The sequence below is a fragment of the Emydura macquarii genome, unplaced genomic scaffold (assembly GCF_026122565.2).
Source record: "Emydura macquarii macquarii isolate MOO-44397 ecotype Brisbane River unplaced genomic scaffold, CSIRO-AGI_Emac_v2 contig_2768, whole genome shotgun sequence".
NCBI classification, from domain to species: domain Eukaryota; kingdom Metazoa; phylum Chordata; order Testudines; family Chelidae; genus Emydura; species Emydura macquarii.
This window is the reverse complement of record NW_027132905.1, coordinates 5,578,217-5,596,003: the sequence shown is the minus strand read 5'-3', so window position 1 is coordinate 5,596,003 and position 17,787 is coordinate 5,578,217. Positions and strand designations below refer to the sequence as shown.

The window sequence follows — 17,787 nt, the reverse complement described above, 5'->3', positions numbered from 1 at the left end:
TTGTCACACTGCTTTAAGGGCATCAGCCTCAGACTTGCCTCTGAGACCCAGCAGTTAACCCCCAGCTGCTCCTGATCTGATAACTCAATTACAATTATTAATCCCAGCTGTGAAAGGGTCTGGGTGGACTAGGAAGAGATCCTAGTAAGAGAGGGAGGAAACCTAGTTTATGAGAAGAGTGAGGGGAGTTCTCTTTCTGTGGGGGGAAGGGCAAGGCCTAGGGAACCACAGGCCCAAGGAATAGGTTAGGCTCCTGCAGGAGGCTGGAAGATAGGGCCTGTGAGAAACAGGGAAGTCCCTGGGAGGAGCTGACAGAATCCCTGAGGAGGGAAGGCCCTGGGGAAGCCTGCCAGGAAGAAGGGCCTCCAGGGAGAAAGCTCTCTGAGGCAGCACTCCGCCACAGGGGCAGTGAAAGAAATCTGAGGTCCCTGGGAGTTGAGGTGAAGAGCAGGGCACTTCCCTGGAGCCTGAGGGGGGCAGAAGGATCTTCTGTTTGGATGTGGAGGTGGATTGGTTATTTTTTTTAACTTTTGTGGCTTCAAAGGGGATATGAACTAGGCGCCTCACACCTGGAAGGCAAATTGTGCCTAGTGGCAGACAGTCTGCAGTGGTTCTGGAGACATCCCTGCAACTCCAGGCTCTCGAGTGGTGAGTAAAAAAGCTTTCGGGGGGCGGAATACTGTTTGTTAGTTCAACTAATTTGCTTGGCTATAATTTTTTGCATCTATTAAAATGACTGATGCTAAAATGTGTATTTAAATGTGTATAACAGACCCGCTGTACTACTTATTTTTTTACCTAACCCCCTATGTTTGTTATAATCAAAACTTCCTTTTCTTCTGCTGCTGTTCTCCACAAGAAACGTGGCTGTTTGGTTTCTGAGGTGCACTCATGAACAATTGAGCAGTTATGAATAACCAGGGTTCCTGAGGAATCTAATGAAAGAAAATTGCAGGTCTTATGATATGGAAGTCCTTGTGGAAAACAGTTTTAAGAAGAAATTACAGTAAGTTAAGAAGGGCTCCTAGTGCAGCTAAGAGCCTTCAAACTGACACGGTTGTGTACTGTTAAATCAGCCCTGCAGAAATTTCTCTGTCTAGATAACCGCAGCAGCACATTTCATGCCATCCTCTTCTGACACCCCCCCATCATGTTTTAAAGCCTGGAACCTCTAACTGTCAGGACATTATTCAGTTAAGACTGTGTGAGACACTTAAACCAATTAAATGTTTGCTTCAGTTTTCCAAGATGGATGTGTAACCTTCCTATTCTCTTAGGGCCAAAACCGGTCAGACTGAAGCTCCTCTGAGTAATACACAGGCAATTTGTTCAAAGGCCCTAGGTTTGTACAAGTGTAACTGAGGGGACCCAATTTGATTTGCAGCACCACTTTTTTACTAGTGATGTTGTATGAGAGGAAAACTCTAGCCTCACTCTTTGGTTCCCAGGGTGAATTTGTTGGGCTGCCAATTTAAAATAAACATCTTGTAAGCCAGAGTAGTCAATAGGTGGACCATGGGCCAAATCTGGATTGCCAGATGCTTTTGAATGGACTGCAAAATCATTTTATTTACTTCTTCTTATCATTGTTGTTGCAATGTGAAAAATGTTTCTTTGGGGTCTGGATCTTTGTCTGGACCTTGATGAAGAAATTTGGACCCTGACAAAAAAAATTGACTATCCCTGTTGTAAGTGTAGCATATCCGCTACTGAAAGCATTGAGTAACAATAAATGTGCAGTCTTGGACTAGAGAGACGAGGTAAGTGAGGTATTATCTTTTATTGGACCAACTTCTGTTGGTGAGAGAGAGAAGCTTTTGAGCTTTTTCTTCAGGTCTGGGAAACTTACACAGAGCTCTTCTTCAGTTAAGCTTGAAAGTTTGTCTCTCTCACCAGCAGAAATTGGATGATGATCTTTTATTGGACCACCTTGTCTCTCTAATGTCCTGAGACCAATATAACTACAACGACACCGCATACACTCTCACATTACCATTTCTGGGGTATGTGTACACTACATTCAGAGAGGTGTGATTACCACTTAGGGGCAATGCTTGCACTGGCTTCCGTCAAGCTAACAGGGCTGAAAATAGCAGTGAAAGTAGTAGCAGCAGCATAGACTCAGGTGCAAGTACATACCAAGGGTTCCAGCAAGTGGCTTGCACCGCCTGTGGTGCCATGACTTCATTGCTGTGTTTAGCTGTGCTACGTTAAAGCTAGTGTGGGTGTGCCTACTCAGGCTGCAGTCAAACCTGATTGCAGTATAGACATATCCTCAATCACTTCTCAGTTCCCCTTATGACTCTCCTGTTTTTCTGCTTTTAGATAACTATCCTAATCCAATGTTTTCAGCAAAATAGTCATACCACCTGATCCACGGTGTACCCATCGTGTTTATCGTTCAACTTCTTGGCTGTGAAATGGTTACAAGCTCCTGAAAAAGTTATGAGTTTAGTCACTGCCTGTAAAATGACATACAAAGTTGGATAATCCGTTTTAAATGTGGAATAAGAGAGCTGGGAGGACGTTAATTGTAACCAACAGAAATGCAGTCCTGCCACTAGATGGTGTACATAAGACAAGCAAAATGAGTACAGAGTGCGCTTTCTATACATAAAGTATTGTCTAGCCTTATGTCGAGAGAGTGAAGTCGGAAGAGTTGCCCTTAAATATATTTTCAGGAACTTGAGGAAAAATTCAGGGTTGGTGAAACCTTAAATCCCCATTAGCAATTGATGAATTGCCAGAGTACATGATAGCACAATGGCTAAGGTCTAAATGTAGGTGATGGGGGAGGAGAATGAAAAAGACATACTTCAGGCACTGGCAGCATCACTTTTTAATAATGCCTCTTTTTTTTTTTTTTTTTTTTTTTTTTTAAATGTATGGGACAGCTACACCGTTGTTAAGCTGGCAGGTGCTCTGGTTTACAGTAAAATTCTGGAGCTCAGTACTGTTGCAAAGGGTAGATTCTGTGCCAGACACCTTGGCATCATGGAATAGATGTGGTTCCCAGCTCTAGGAGAAAAAGGGCAATTGTATGTATCTCTGCACAGTCTGCTAAAGACTCGGGGGGGCTTGTGCCTCACAATCCTGGGACTCTTGAGGAGGTCACTCTGGGCTTCCTTCACTTGCACTAAGCTAGCCAAAAGCCTTATAATATCATGAGTGCAGTGCCCCTCTGGAGCCGGGCTGGAAGTTTGGCCAATGTGTCCCTCAACATTCCCTGTGCCAACGGCTCTCTGCCTTCTCCGCTGGTGGAGGTGGCAGTGGGTGGAGTCAGCTGCACGAGCAGTTGCTTTGCATTCCCTTTGCGCTGGTGTAGCTTACGCAAAGGGGTCTCACACTGACCATGAGTTGAGCCCAATGGGGGTGAGTGAGAGGAGGAAGTGAAGATGGGGAGAGAAGAGATGGTGATGTACATACAGTGAGTAACTCATTGGTGTTAATCCTCCTTCACTGGAGGCAGAGTGCTACCGTTAGGAGGATTGGGTGAGAGAAGAGACTAATAGTCTCTTTATTGGGATATTCAGCTTTCTTGTTTGACTCGAAAGCAACAAGGTAAATGAAGCTACGAGGACCATCACTGCACTTTGAATGACTTTTTATTCCAGAAAAAGGGTTATCTTCCCCCAAATTATAAGAATATTTTTGAAAGTTGCAGCATGGTTTAAATCCTTCCTTATCATATCAGCAGAAAGCCCCTATGACCTTTGATTATTAACATTCTCTAAAACAATAAGAAAATAGACGGAAGATTGCTTTGATGTTTATTGTAGAAAACATAATGTATGTTACAGAAATTTAGAAAAAAATGCATCTCCTTGAACTTCAAATGATCGCTTGCAGCACAATACATTGACTAAAAAAAATAAATAAAGACTCTTCCAGCCACGGGCTCAAACCACACATTTTGTGAGTCACAGCACTAAATCAGGTAAGGTTTCTAGGCTCTTGCTCCACAAATCAGATGATTTTCTTGACAAATATTCAGATTCTGGATTTATTTTTCTTTTCCTTTCTCCTGTAACAGAAAAGAGTAACACTTAGTAGTCTTGTCTAATGCCTTTCATCCAGAATTATCACAGTCCATCCTATGCAAAAAACCTAGAGGTAAATTCAAAATCTGTGCATTGTACTGAGAGAGAGTCTCCATGAGGATGCAGCCTAAATGGGACGGAGTCTTAGAACAGTGGGGACTTCCTTTAATTATCTCTGGCCTCTTCTGCCCTCACTCACATAGCAGCCTGACTCAGTCTGGGTGTGCTCTGTGATCACTCAAAGGTGAGAATCTGCTTTAAGCCACACTGACATTGCGTGCCTTTTACGAATAATATTCCACAGCTCTTAGGAAACCCCTCATCATGTTGCCTGGCCACCTATGTTCTGTCTCAGGTCCGTTGTCCGTAGGGATTTCTTTTGCACAATGGAGAAAGGTAACTCCACTGAAAGGTGAGTCCGTATAGACCCTCTGAAGTTCTGCTGGCTCTTTAAGAGAGCACAGCAATACTCTACCAGCTTCAGAGAGGAAGTGTAGTAAAATGAAACATCCAACTTAAATTGCAGGGGCAGTTTAAATGGGCTGCTGTAATTAGCCAAATTAGAACTAAGCCAGTGCAACACCCCCAGCTCTTGTAGTAAATGATACAGGATGGCTCAAAAACACAAGCAGTCAGAGCTTCCTGTTTTGTACCAACTCTCAGGTGTTAGAAGTGGATTCTTTTAACACCATAATGCTGGGATATTAGCTCCTTGCTGAATGAAAGTCCCTGATACTGATGAGTCACTGATGCTCTTTGGCCCCTGAAATTTCACAGAAATTTCAGCTCCAAACTGGGGAATGATCAATATCAGCGATGATTAAAAAATGGAGCAGTTCTTACTTGATGATCTGCCGGAAAATATTTCTTATCTGGCTTGCATTGGGATCCAAGCATATTTGTCCACCACTTTTCAAGTTTACTCTGAAAAGAATAAATAAAAGAATAAATTAGAAAACAAAACCATGAGTCCAATGTTTGGAAATTCTCCCCTTAAATTATTTTTTTTTTTTTTAAAGATACTAGATTTGAATCTTACATTATTTCCACATTTTCACATGAGGCAGATGGAGGGAGAATTTCTATCATCTTGAGGTGGGCAGAACCAAACACAATCTTATCTGTAGTTTGAAGACATGAGCATCTCCCACCATTCATCGTTAGTTCTGCAAATACAGAAAAATAGCTCCACCAGTTAAAATTAAATAAATAAGGCCCATTTGGTAAGCACATCAATACAATGTACAAAGGTAACTTTAAATTCTTCCGAGCTCACGTTTCAAGCATTCTGTTAAGACCAGCTTCTGTGCCTTTGCAATATCTATTCTGCAGCAGTTAAAATAAGATACAAAAACAAGTCAAAGGAACCTACCGTGTGAAGAAGTTAGAGCAATGACAGCAAGTGCGACAAGTAGCTTGTACATCATCCTTCTGCAAGATCTTCCTTCCTCTTCTGGTCAAGTTTTTGTGTTGTTAAACCTAAAGCTCATACTGGTGTACCACAGAGCCAGCAGCTTAAATATGCTATGAAAGTAGTTGGGCTGCTGACATCAGAGGCTAAATTTGAACGGTAATGGAGAAATTTCAAACATGTTTATGTGGAACATGTTTATTTTTATCCAACAATGATTCATCAATGGCAAATACCTTAAAAATACTATAGATACAGTTAAGCTGGTGGTTTCCCAATTGTAGTCTATGGATCGTCATTGGTCTGTTATGCACTTGCTGGTTGTCTATGGAGAGCTGGCTGTTTGCGTGAGGTGAGCTCATAGTTGTTAACTGTGAAATTGAATGAAAGGCCGCTAAAAATACATTAAACAGGTTTCTACTATTCCGTGTAATTGAGTTTTCTAGCTGCTACACGGATGTTATGAAGTCACATTGGAGAGTTTGTTGCGGGTACAGAGGCTTTCATGCTGTGGCTGCTCTTGAAGTCCATTTGATTTCTGTGTGTCATAAATGAGCTATCTATGTCCTTGGTGTAAATCACCATTGTCTAGGCTCAGACCCCAGAGTCACTAAGCTCTTCAACAGGCTCAGGTTGCACGTCCCAAAACCATATCCTCAGACTATGAGAATCGAAGGATGGAGGCATCAATTTTATTGTAGGCAACCAGATGTGATGCCTCTCTCAATTCCAATAGTGTATGTTTTCTGAATCCTGCTTTCAGTGCTTTAAATAGATTGGACAAAATAATGTAACATCCTCTAACTGCCCAGCCCTACCCTGTTTCTGCAGTATGGCACACTAGAACTTGCACTCTGGAGGGAAGCCTGTAGGTTAGGCTTGCAAGGGATGATGGGATAGAGAACTAGGAGATATAAGCTGTTGCCTTCCTTCCATAGAGGCAGAGAGCACTGGAAGCAAGATCTGTAGGACTCTACTGAGGGTATGTCTACAGAGTGACTAGACGCCCATGGCTGGCCTGTGCCAGCCGACTTGGGTTTGCAGGGCTCAGGCTGCAGAACGGTTTCATTGCTGTGTCGACATCTGGGCTTGGAGCTTGAGTTCTGGGACCTTCCCAAGCCCAAGTCTGGAAATCTATGCAGCAAGGAAGCAGCCCAAGCCCTGCTAGTCCGAGTTAGCTGGCACAGGCCAGACGTGTATTTTTCTTCGCTGTGTCGGTGTACCCTGAGAGTCTAGAAAAGGGATAGGTGTTCCATGTGGCTAGAGCCAAACAATCTGGGAAAAAGCCTAGGGTGGGGTTTGGAAGAAGCTAGTCAAAGAGCCTTGAAAGCAGTATAAGGAGACAACCGGATGGCAGAGCTTAGTAAGTAAATAGAGGTGTCATTTGGCTAGAGAATGAAACCCAACCAAATCCCAAGGGTTGTAGCCAGATGAAGAAAGTAGCCTGTGGGGAGGGATGCAGGGGGAGTTCAGTGTTGGACCTGATGCCCATGTCATCATCTAGGGCTTGAGGATGGAGCTCTTGGAAGCTGGAAGGCATGAGTTTCCCTTTGGTCGTGAGAACTAGTAGGGATATTGCTGTTGCCCCTGGGGAGAGGAGGAACGGGGCACACTCTTCCTGTAGGAAACCAAATTCCCCTGCACGTTCTTAATGATCAGTGTGGGTGACTGACAAATGGGGGGTTTGGCATTTGTCATTATAACTGACATATAATAAGATGGTGGTGGGACTCCTTGTTTGACAAACTCAGGGCTGAAGCTTTCTTACACGTGAAAGTCAAAACACACGGGAAGAAGCAATGTAGCGCCCTGCGTAAAGGGAGATTGCCTGTTGAGATGAATTGAAGTGTCTTTTGTCCATAAAATCCTTGCGTAAGGAGGGCCGGCCAAGCATTGTTGGAGACTGTGTTGCTGATTCAAATATCATTTAGAATCTTCTAAGTAACCAGACAGAAAGCCACACCCAAACCTTTAGCCTGCTGGGTGGTTGCTACCCACTTCACAGCCTGTACAAGGGAAAAGGGTCATGTCTCTTGGCTGATTCATACTACTTATTTTATACTAAAGTTACTTGTTGTATCCGTGTGTGTGTGTGTGTGTGTGTGTGTGTGTGTGTGTGTGTGTGTTTTTTTTGGTTTTTTTTTTTAAATGAATGACTGATGAGTGAGGGGAAAATAAAGTTGTCTAGTAAAAGGCCCTTTCTTGGCTATTAGCTGCAGATTCATTCTGTGAATCCTGGAAATGTTGCTCAATAGGCGTCTGATCCAAAACCCACTGAAGTAAATAGAATTTTTTCCATGGACCCCCACTGGGTTTTGGATCAAGCCATAGAAACACCAGACTAGACATTGGCTTTCACTTTGACAAGCAAAAATCCTTATATTGCTGACTGGTGGTTGAGTACAAGTTCAGAGGACCAGGTCAAATATCAGATCACCCCCATGTGGGAACTTGGCAGCTGCCCAGCCCTTTTGTTACTTCTGAATCACTGCACTGAAGGCTTCTTCTCTACCTCCAAACTCAGCAAAATATGCACCTCGCCAAGCACAGTGGGCATAAGGTATTCAAGACTGGTAGTGATGCAAGAAGAATCAGGCATGTTTCATATATTGGCAAATCACATGAAACTCAGCCCTGTGTTGAAAAGGGAACTTCCCTTTCCATTGCCCAGAATTCAGCATCAAGTTTTGTGGGTTTAGTGTTATAGCAGAGGTGAAAGTTAAGGAGTGCCAGTCCTCATCTCACTCCTATTTGACCCTTTTTTAAATTTCAGACATCATTAACATAGAAGCCACAACAGAAAATGTGAAATGAATGCATTGCCATAATTTGTAAATTGCACCACTGTAACCTGGTTATAATTATACTGAATTCTTTGACTTGGCTGATCATTGAAAGCTTCAGCAGTCCTGTGTCTTGCATTGCCTAACTTTCAAACTGTCTAAATTTCAGGCAGAATGTGCCTTCAACTTTCTGTAGTCAAAAGGCTTCTTTATTGAAACACATGATGCGCCATCCTATCACAGTTACACAGTAGATTTGCAGATTTCAAACTGTTGTAGTAGTAGTTATGCTGTATTAGAAAGAGCCTTGCTATTTTCAGCTGCCTTCTGGACTGGTGGTTTTAATGTTGGGGGGGGTACCTGTGAGGGACCTTGAAGGACTCAGCTGGGGGAGACCTCCTTAAATTGAGTCCTGCTCCAAAGACTTGCTTCCCATTGCATTAGGAGGTCAGTTTTCCCTTTGTGAGCATCCATGTGCAAAGCTAGAAGTTCTCAGAAATGGCCAGGAATTATTTCAACTTCCTGTATCTCTTCACTTCCATGGGGCTAGTTCCATGAGTGAAAGGATGCTAACCCACGGTTATTTCTGTTGGCAAGTATTTTGCCTTATCTGCTGAAGTAATTATCATTTTAGGCTCTCAACATCTAAACCAAAAGTTTGTTGGGAGACTGAAGAACCCTTGCTAGCCTTTATTTAATATGAGCCTGTGATGGAGTATGTGATTGGTTAAGGGCCAGCCATGAGCTGCAATCAAAATCACCTGCATATCATCAAGTAGGGTGCCTGCTCCACCTGGCGGGCTACCCTATTTAAAACCAAGTGAGGGGACTGGAATCTGCACAACTAGCAAGGGAGGGTGATCTCTGGCCCAGCTACCTGAAGATGGATCTGACCAGAGACTTTCTTTTGGGCTTCTGGCTAACCCAAAATTTAAGATATGGGCTTGATGGTATGTGCTTTAAACTGTTGTTTGAGTGCTTCTTGATGGGACTTCATTAAAAGGGAAACTTACTTCTGTTAATTAAGATGTTTGGCTTCTCCTTGCCCTGATCAAAGCAAGTGGCCAGATGGGGGCACAGTAAGGCAAAGCATACCTGCAAGGCCACACCTAGTTACAAAGGGATGCGTGCCACTTTTTACAGAACCCCAATCTGTTATTAAGTCTTTCTCCCTGCAGGATCCCTCCAGGCTTTACAGCCGTAGCTGACTAATGTGCTCATTTGACAGAAGGGGTCACTTTGCCCAATGCGAAGATGCACCCATCATTTCTGGGGTGAAATTTGGCAGCTGTGTAACTGTACAGAAACATTGTGTGCATTGGCTTGGAGCAGGAATTTAGGATCTGTTTACGTGCGCAACTGATACAGTGGGGCCGGGCGTTCGTGTGAGCAGAACGTAACTACCTGAATGAGCATTTGGACAAGGTGCTGTAATTCAGTGGTTCTCAACAAGGGGTATGTGTACCCCTGGGGATACACAGAGGTCTTCCAGAGGACATAGACATATTCACCGAGCTATTTCCCTAGCTTTATAACAGGCCACAGAAAAAGCACTAGCTAACTCAATACCAACTAAAATTTCTTCTAGAATGACTTGTTTATGCTGCTTTATATACTGTGCAGTGAAATGTAAGTACAATATTTATATTCCAGGTGATTTACTTTATAACTATATGGTAAAAATGAGAAAGTGAGCAATTTTTCAGTAATAGTGTGCTGTGACTTCTTTGTATTTTTATTTCTGGTTTTGTAAGGAAATAATTTTTAAGCAAGATGAAACTTGGGATACACAGGACAAATCAGACTCCTGAAAGGGGTACAGTAATCTGGAGAGGTTGAGAGCCACTGCTGTAATTAACACCCCTAACTCTTACAAAAAAAAAAGGCCCACTGGATCATTACTGATGACAAGTGAGCAGAACTTCTTTCTTCTGGAAAACACCACCTCATGCAGCACAGTGCCTGCTGCTACCACAATGGAACATTTCTTTTTATTTAAAAAAAAAAAAAAAAAAAAAAAAAAAAAGCAATTCATCACCAAAACCACTTCCTGGTTTCCTGAGTTTCCCTGCAATTCTCCCATCCATTCCATGGTATGGACCAAGAGTTCTACTTGGTATGCGAGACTGCACAAGTCAACAGATCATTTTAATGCTTCTTTCAAAGTTTCCTCTTATAAGGAGGACTAAGGTCATCTTAACCGTGTGCCCTCATGCAGATTGCTGGTAGCCTGTGATTTTTTTTAATAAATGGAATGATTTCTGCTGAAATCTAAAATATGAATGATAGTTGATTACACAATGCAGACATCTGGAGATTATTCTGGATATGATTTTTTTATGCAATCTCTTAAGAACAATTATTTAAGACGTCATTCTTTAGTGGTTAACACTTGCGAAGGTTAAACTTCCTCTACTACTGCTAGTTCATGGGTTTTCCAGTAGATAATATCAGCTATATTTAGCGAAAAATGTACATGCAGTGCTTAGTGGCAGACAAGGCAAATATGCCCCTCTCTCAATTTCCATTTCCCCTTTTGGTTCCTCAACCTTCAAATCAGAAAAGTATATTTCATTCCCTTTGCAAGGTTTTTAGCACCCCATAAAACAACTGGCAGCTTGTAGCTTGCCTTGCCGGTCGATGGTAGTTGAAATGGTCAGGCTCCTGCAAACCCTTAGGCACAGGTTTAACTCTAAGCATGTCCGTTTTCAGTTTGGGAGATGTGGAGAAATCTGGAAGAACTGATAATGTGTGTGGTGGTTTTTCCTTTTCCGTAGTAGAAAGGGTGGGTCCTGGCTCCACTAAAGTCCATTGCAAATCTCCCATTGAATTCAAATGTCACCCAGGTTTCACCCAAATTTGGGGGGGGGGAGAAAGCAGAGGAGTGTAAAAACCAGGAGGCTAGAGTGTCCTGTCTATAAGGGTGCATGGAAAAGGCAATGTTTGGGTGGATGTCTCCTTGCTCATGAAAAGGGGGTGGACAGTCACACTTCCATGGCACTAATTCCACCCCTATACTCCATAGATGCCTCTCTGTAATGGAGCACTTGCAGCCCAAATTGAGACACTTGGAGCAGCAGCCAGGTTTCCACAGAAGAGATTAAAAAGAAGAGCCCTGCTCAGTGGGGAGGTTGGTGCAAACAGGGAGGGAAGGAGCAGATGTGCTCACTGTAAGAGAGAGAGCTGGCTAGGGCCAGGGACTGCGAAAGACTGATGCCTAGCAGATCTTCCAGAGGAAAGGGAAGAGTTTATCTTTATGCTGTCTCACTTGTCTGGGACTTTGAGTGCCCCAGAAAGAAAAGAACTGTAAGCAACCTAGCTGAATGGCTAAAATTTTGCAACCCAGAAACGTTGGAAGCTGGACAAAGCAGCAGAAAAACTTGAGGCCTAATGACAAGTACCCGGTTTTCATCCACCTACCCCATTGTTGTCTGTGCCTCTGGATATGTATATGTTGCCTCCTGTATATGTTGCCAGTATTTGCTGTATTATTTCTACCAACTGCATCTGAGGAAGTGGGCTGAAGCCCACGAAAGCTTACGCCTGCTGAAATTAAATTTCTTAGTCTTTAAAATGCTACAGAGCTCTCATTGTTTTTGCTGTATACAGCCTAACACGGCTACCCCTCTGGAGCTGAGAAACTGAAGCCAGGTGCAAGGGAGTGCCAGAACACTTAGTGGAGTATGCAGGCCTGGCCCCTGGAATGGATGGAAACTTGAAGGCTGTGAGCATTGACTGACACCCCAGCCAGTTTGGTTAATCAGGAAAAATGGAGCAGCAGCAACCGACCCAGACCTTGCTCCTGTAGTTGAGGGAACTGTTGCCAGGATGAGTCACTTCTGACTCTTCCCTGGGATAGCCCTGCTCCATCTACAGAAGCCTTTTATACAATTTACACTAATTCTCTTAGGATGGCACTTGCAGGCTAGCAATGTTTTACTAAAACAGTTGTATTTAAAGAAAATTATGCAAAGAAAAACTGAATTCTCAGTTCTATTTACAGTCTTTATAAAGTTGGTTAATAATCTTTGTCCTTTTGTTGGCTTTAGGGTTCAGACAGTATTTGAGTCCTCGTTTCTGGTAGACACGATAATATAATTCGATATTACAAAAGGGATGCAACTCTGGTCATGTTTGAATTTTTGAAGGAGGGGCCAAAAGAGATTTAAATAACTTCTGTAGTTTCAGAAGAACTGGTAGGAGGAAGTATGTCTCCATTTTTTTTTTTTTTTTTTTTTAATTTAAATCCTTCAGTCCAGTCATTTTGTGATGCAGTTCAATGTACAAACACTGCCCACCATCCATAGATACACCTCTGTGTGCAAAGAATTTAAACTGTGTCTTAGCAAGATTGCCATTGTTGCTTCAGTATTCAAAGAGTGCGGGTTAGAAATAGTCCTTTCTAAACCACTGTGTTTGGTGGTGACAACGTTTATCCTCTTGGCTATTTAATGATTTTATAAAAAGTATTTTGATGTGTGGGTTTGTAAAGAGATGGAAATAAAATGTTTGCAATATCACTTGTAAATGAGATCATTGCTTGAATTAAAATATTGTCATTCACTTAGAAAATAGGCTTTGTAGATGGAATGAACTTAAATCCTTTCTAGTCCATACCTCAGCAAATGTGGGCTGATATATTTGTTTAGTCACTTATTCAGAGTCTCTAAGTTCAACAGAAAAGTATTTTATGTACAAAACTTTAAGGTGGTGGTAGAAAGCTTTTTAAAAATGACGAATATCCAGAAAGAACAAATAATTTCAGAGCCAAACATACTCTATGCTGCCAGGACGCAAATATACCAGTGACCACATTACCACCTTGTTAGCCAATCTGAGATCACCTCTCGCCTTTTTCCTCACTCAGGTTGAAACCTGTCACACAGCGGTTGAGGCACCACATAACTCAGGCTTCGTTATCTATAGAAACGGGGGAAGAATGAGCATCGGCAGTGGAAAGTCTGGTGCCGAATTTAAATTTGAGTGGTAATATGGGGGAAATTCTGGACCAGGTGAGTTGTTGTTTAAAGAATGTTACAGAGGCTGTCATGCGGCCTCTTTTCCCCACAGGGTTTGAATTTTTTTTTTTTTTTTTTGTATTTGAAAATGGCACTTTGGTTGAGACAAGTTTTGTTCTTTCACCTGCCCCCGCTTTCATTTTAATGGGAGGAAAGGTGGTTCAGTGCGTAGAGCGCTAGCCTGGGACTTGAAGCCCTGGATTCTCTTCAGCACCTGCTCTGCTGTGTGCCCTTGGGCAAGTCACCTTGCTGCCCTGCGCCTCAGTTTCCCCATCTGTAAATTGTGTGTGTGTGGTGGCGGGGGGATTGGAGGATGAGACTTAAAGTATGTCTACTCTGCACACAAAGCCCAGGATCTCACTTGGAGCCCAAGCTGCCCTTTCATCCACACACATCAGTCTGGTTCAGGTCCTAGGACCCTGCTAGTGGGGTGGGTCACAGCCCAAATCCTGCTGTGCTCGGGTTCAGCCCTGTCATTCTTCACTGTGGACACAGCTCAGGTCCCAGACTTGAATCCGAAGGTCAGTGTAGTGCAGCGAAGGTCTATGGATGCATTAACTTGGCGGTGAGAGCTGGATCTAGCAATTGAGAGCCCAGGTTTGCAATGTAGACACATCCATACAGGCCAAGGCCTTACTGTGTTGGGCACTGTACACACAGATAGAAAATGATGGTCCTGGACACACAGAGCACTTCCCTTTGTAAAGTGCTTTGAGATGTATGGTCAGAGGCAACGCGTAAGTGTGGATAGTGGGCGGCATATATTTTTTTTAACCCACTTCCTGCAAATAATGGGGGGGGGGGGGAACCCTGGCAGAAATCTGGGGGAGGGAGGGATGAGGGTGCATGTGGCCCCAAGTCGTTATCCCCCCCTTGTGTCTGTCTGTGGTTGAAAAGAGCCATGTGAAAGCTAAATATTTATTGCTGAATTAAGCAGTAGTTCAGAATTCAGTAAACTCTTTCTGTACTGTGCATCCGCAATCAGGATATTCTGCATTTGTGTGACCTCTGGGCTCAGTGCTAGCATGCAGTGCAACACTGGGTTTTTATTTTATTTTATTTTTTTAAGTCAGCTCCCTGATTTTATTGAGTAAAAAACAAAGTTACTTACCAGTAACTGATGTTCTTCGAGATGTGTTGCTCATGTTCACTCCACTATAGGTGTGTGCACGTCTCTGTGCACGACTACCGGAACTTTTTTCCCCTTAGTAGATCCCGCAGGGCCGGCTCCGGCGCCCCCTGGAGCACCGCGCACATGCCGCAGTATATGAGGCACTGCCAGCCCTACGCCCCCTCAGTCCTTTCAACTCCAGCGGAGGGTGACAGGTGGGTTGTGGAATGGACATGAGCAACACATCTCGAAGAACATCAGTTACTGGTAAGTAACCTTGGTTTCTTCTTTGAGTGCTTGCTCACGTCCATTCCACTACAGGTGACTAACAAGCAATACCTTGGAGGTGGGCCAGATTTAGCGGTGAGCTGTCTGCAGCACAGCTCTGCTGAAGCCCGCGTCTTTCCGTGCCCATTGGACAGAGGCGTGGTGGGATGTGAAGGTACGTACTGCCAGCCTGGCAGCTGCTCTGCAGATGCCCAGCCCTGGCACTTCCGCTAGGAAGGCTGTAGATGGAGCTTGAGCTCTGAGTGAGCTGTGGTGGCACCCTGAAGCGGCACCTTCACCTGCTCGTAGCCGAACTTGATGCAGGAAGTTATTCACAAGGAAAGTGCTCCAGGCAGTGACCGGTGAACCTTTCAGCTGGTCGGCCGCTGCGACAAAGAGCTGCATCGCTCTCCGGAACGGCCTTGTACACCTGACGTAGAAGCCAGGGTCCCTCTTACGTTTAATGAGTGCTGCCTTCTCTTCTCCTCTGAACCGTGTGGTTTGGGGACAACATAGGGAGAATATATGTTGGTCACAATGAAACTGGGAAATCACCTTAGGCTTGAAGGCCCAGTGCAGCCTCAACTGAACTTTATGGAATACAGTATGAGGGGGGTGGGGGGGCTCCGAGGTCAGAGCCCTGATCCTGGAGACCTTCCTTGCTGAGGTAAATACCCCCAGGAAGGCCACCTTCCTGGAAGACTGGTAGAGGGCATGACGCCGCCAGTTCCAAGGGGGAGGCCCCATGGGCCGTGAAAAGACAAGGTCGAGATTCCCAGGGAGGCACCGGGTTGCAGACCTGCGGATAGAGCCTCCCATCCCCCTCAGGAACTTAACCGACATCCGATGGGAGGACCGCATTCCCCCTTCCAGCGACTGATGGAAGGCTGATATGGCTGCTAGGTGGGCCTTCAAGGAGGTTGCAGCCAGTCCCTGGAGCTTTAACTGTGGCAAGTATTTCCCAGATTGCCTGCACTGGTGAGAGGCTAGGTGGAATGCTCCAGGACACACACACACACCACCACCACCACACCCCACACACACACACACACACACCCCGCCCGCAGGCAACAGCCGCTTCCACTTAACCCGGTACATGACCTGCGTGGAGAGCTTCCTGCTACCCAGCAGGACTCACTGGACTTGCTGTGAGCGACTTGCTCATCGTCTGTCGGCCACCGATCCACCACTTCCTGAGGTGTCGAGGGTCCAGGTCTGGGCACCGCAGGTGACTGATGCTGGGATTGTGCTGTCTCGGAGGCTCCCAAGGCGGGCAATCGAGAAGTCCAGCAATATGCTGAACTGTGCTGGCGTGGCCAGGCTGGAGCAATCGAGATGACATCTGTTTAACCCCTCCTCATCTTTAGCAGGACTGTATGCAGGAGGGGAAAGGCAGGAAAGTGAATATGAAGCTCTATGATCGCTACAGACGGATGGCGTTGGCGATCGCCCCTGCCCCTTGGCCACGGAGAGAGCAGCACTGTGGACATCTCATGCTCCAGTTCGATAGGGACAGATTCCCTTTGGGGAAACACCCCCCTCCAGATGGCCGTAGATACCCTTTGTGGGTGCAGCGACCCATCGTGGTGAGGGAGGGCGTCCCCTTGACACAGTCTGCCTCGTTGTTCATCACCTCCAGGAAGTGATCACCGCCAGGTCATAAAGACCGATAGCTTCCCTTCATGAGGCTGACGAATGGGCTTCCCCCGCCTGTCAATGTAGTACATGGACGCTGTGCTGTCTGTCAGTGCCTGTACTAGCCTGCCCTCAATAAGCGGAGGAACATTCCACAAGCCCTGCAGGCTTTTCGCACATCTTTACATTTATGCCTCTCCTTCCCTGGCCAGACACCTTGTGAGCCGAGGTCAGCGCTGATACGGCACTTCACCCGCTGCCCGAAGTGTCCCACGTCAGGCTAACTGAAGGATCCAGCTCCATTAACTGAACACCCCTTCACACCTCCTGAGGAGTCGTCCGCCAGTCTAGGGAGGCTAGGGCTTGCTGCTGTTTTTGTGTTTGTTGGGGGGGACGGACCGTAGCCTCCTGGTGTAGAAGTTCCCTTCTCAGGCTGTACACCGAGGCTAGCCGTGACTAAAGCAGCCTAAGAATCAGGCTCGCTAGTCTCACCACATAGGTGCAGGCCACCCTGTGACCTACGAGCTGTTGGCCACATTTGGCTGTTGTCATCAGGCATTTGTGCAGGGGGGCCATCCTGAAGGACACTGTCTCACAGTACCAAGGCCTGGCCTGGGAAGCAACCGGTCACGCCGATGCATTCCATAGGCTGTACCTGAGTTAATGTGAACTTTTGTTTATTTACCAGCAGGACCCACCAGCCGCAAGTAGTGCCTGACTGGCTCATGCTACTTTGGACTTGGGATCTGGACCTGCCTTGGGCAAGTCCTGCACCCCCTTTTGCCTCAAGTGCGCAGCTACCACTGCCAGGCCTCCGGTAAACACCCTCGGGGCTGAGAACAGGCCACAGGGTAAAGCCGTCAGCGTTAGAAGGAGCCAACCACTACGAGGTGAAGGAAGCGTTGAAGATATGTGTCCCTGACATCCAGGGCAGCATACCAGGTTCCTGTATCCAATACTGGATCTGGGAAGACCATGCGAGACTTGCATCCCTTGTGGTAGTTGTGAGACGACATAGGTCAGGAACCGTCCTTAAATCCCCTTTTTCTGGGGGACGAGGAAGTAGCTCGAGTAAGACCTTTTCCACTCTGCCCTGAGGGACCTTTCCCACTGCGCCATGCTGAGGCGGCCTCAACCTCTTGGATGTGGAATTGCCACTGAGAGGGAGGAAGGGGGAGGGGTCATGGGGGCTGCGGTGTGTAGGGGAGACGGAGATGATGGGGGGGCCTAGCCCCCCCCCCTCCCCCCAACCATGTCAAGGACCCGGTGGTCCAAAGGCCTTCTGGCCCACGCCAACCGGAAGGAGGGTAGAGGCTAGGGTGATGCCCTTGTGTGCATCATCAGAAAGGGTCTTTTCTGACTGCCCTATCGCCAAGATGACCCTTAGTGAGGGTTTAAGGAGCCACTCAGGGCGGATGGCGTCTCCTAGATCCCCTGCCTCTGTCCTCTGGCCCGTAGGTTGTGAGAGGGCCGTGCTTGACACCTCTATTGCTGCTCTCCCTGGGGACTTGCCTCACACTTA

General features: G+C 45.6%; 1 protein-coding gene and 1 long non-coding RNA gene across 2 annotated transcripts; one reads left to right on the top strand and one right to left on the bottom strand.

Moving 5' to 3' along the window:
- Window positions 1-188: 188 nt before the first annotated feature.
- On the top strand, window positions 189-17,415 carry LOC137165378 (uncharacterized). Its single transcript, XR_010923354.1, has 3 exons — window positions 189-648; window positions 13,102-13,246; window positions 16,954-17,415. It is a non-coding gene; the product is annotated as an uncharacterized lncRNA (long non-coding RNA).
- On the bottom strand, window positions 3,796-5,520 carry LOC137165637 (alveolar macrophage chemotactic factor-like). Its single transcript, XM_067566960.1, has 4 exons — window positions 5,413-5,520; window positions 5,080-5,206; window positions 4,884-4,964; window positions 3,796-4,024 (listed from the first exon to the last, which is right to left on the bottom strand). The coding sequence occupies exons 1-4, from the start codon at window positions 5,465-5,467 to the stop codon at window positions 3,991-3,993; spliced, it is 297 nt and encodes a 98-aa protein (XP_067423061.1). The 5' UTR covers window positions 5,468-5,520; the 3' UTR covers window positions 3,796-3,990.
- Window positions 17,416-17,787: the final 372 nt, after the last annotated feature.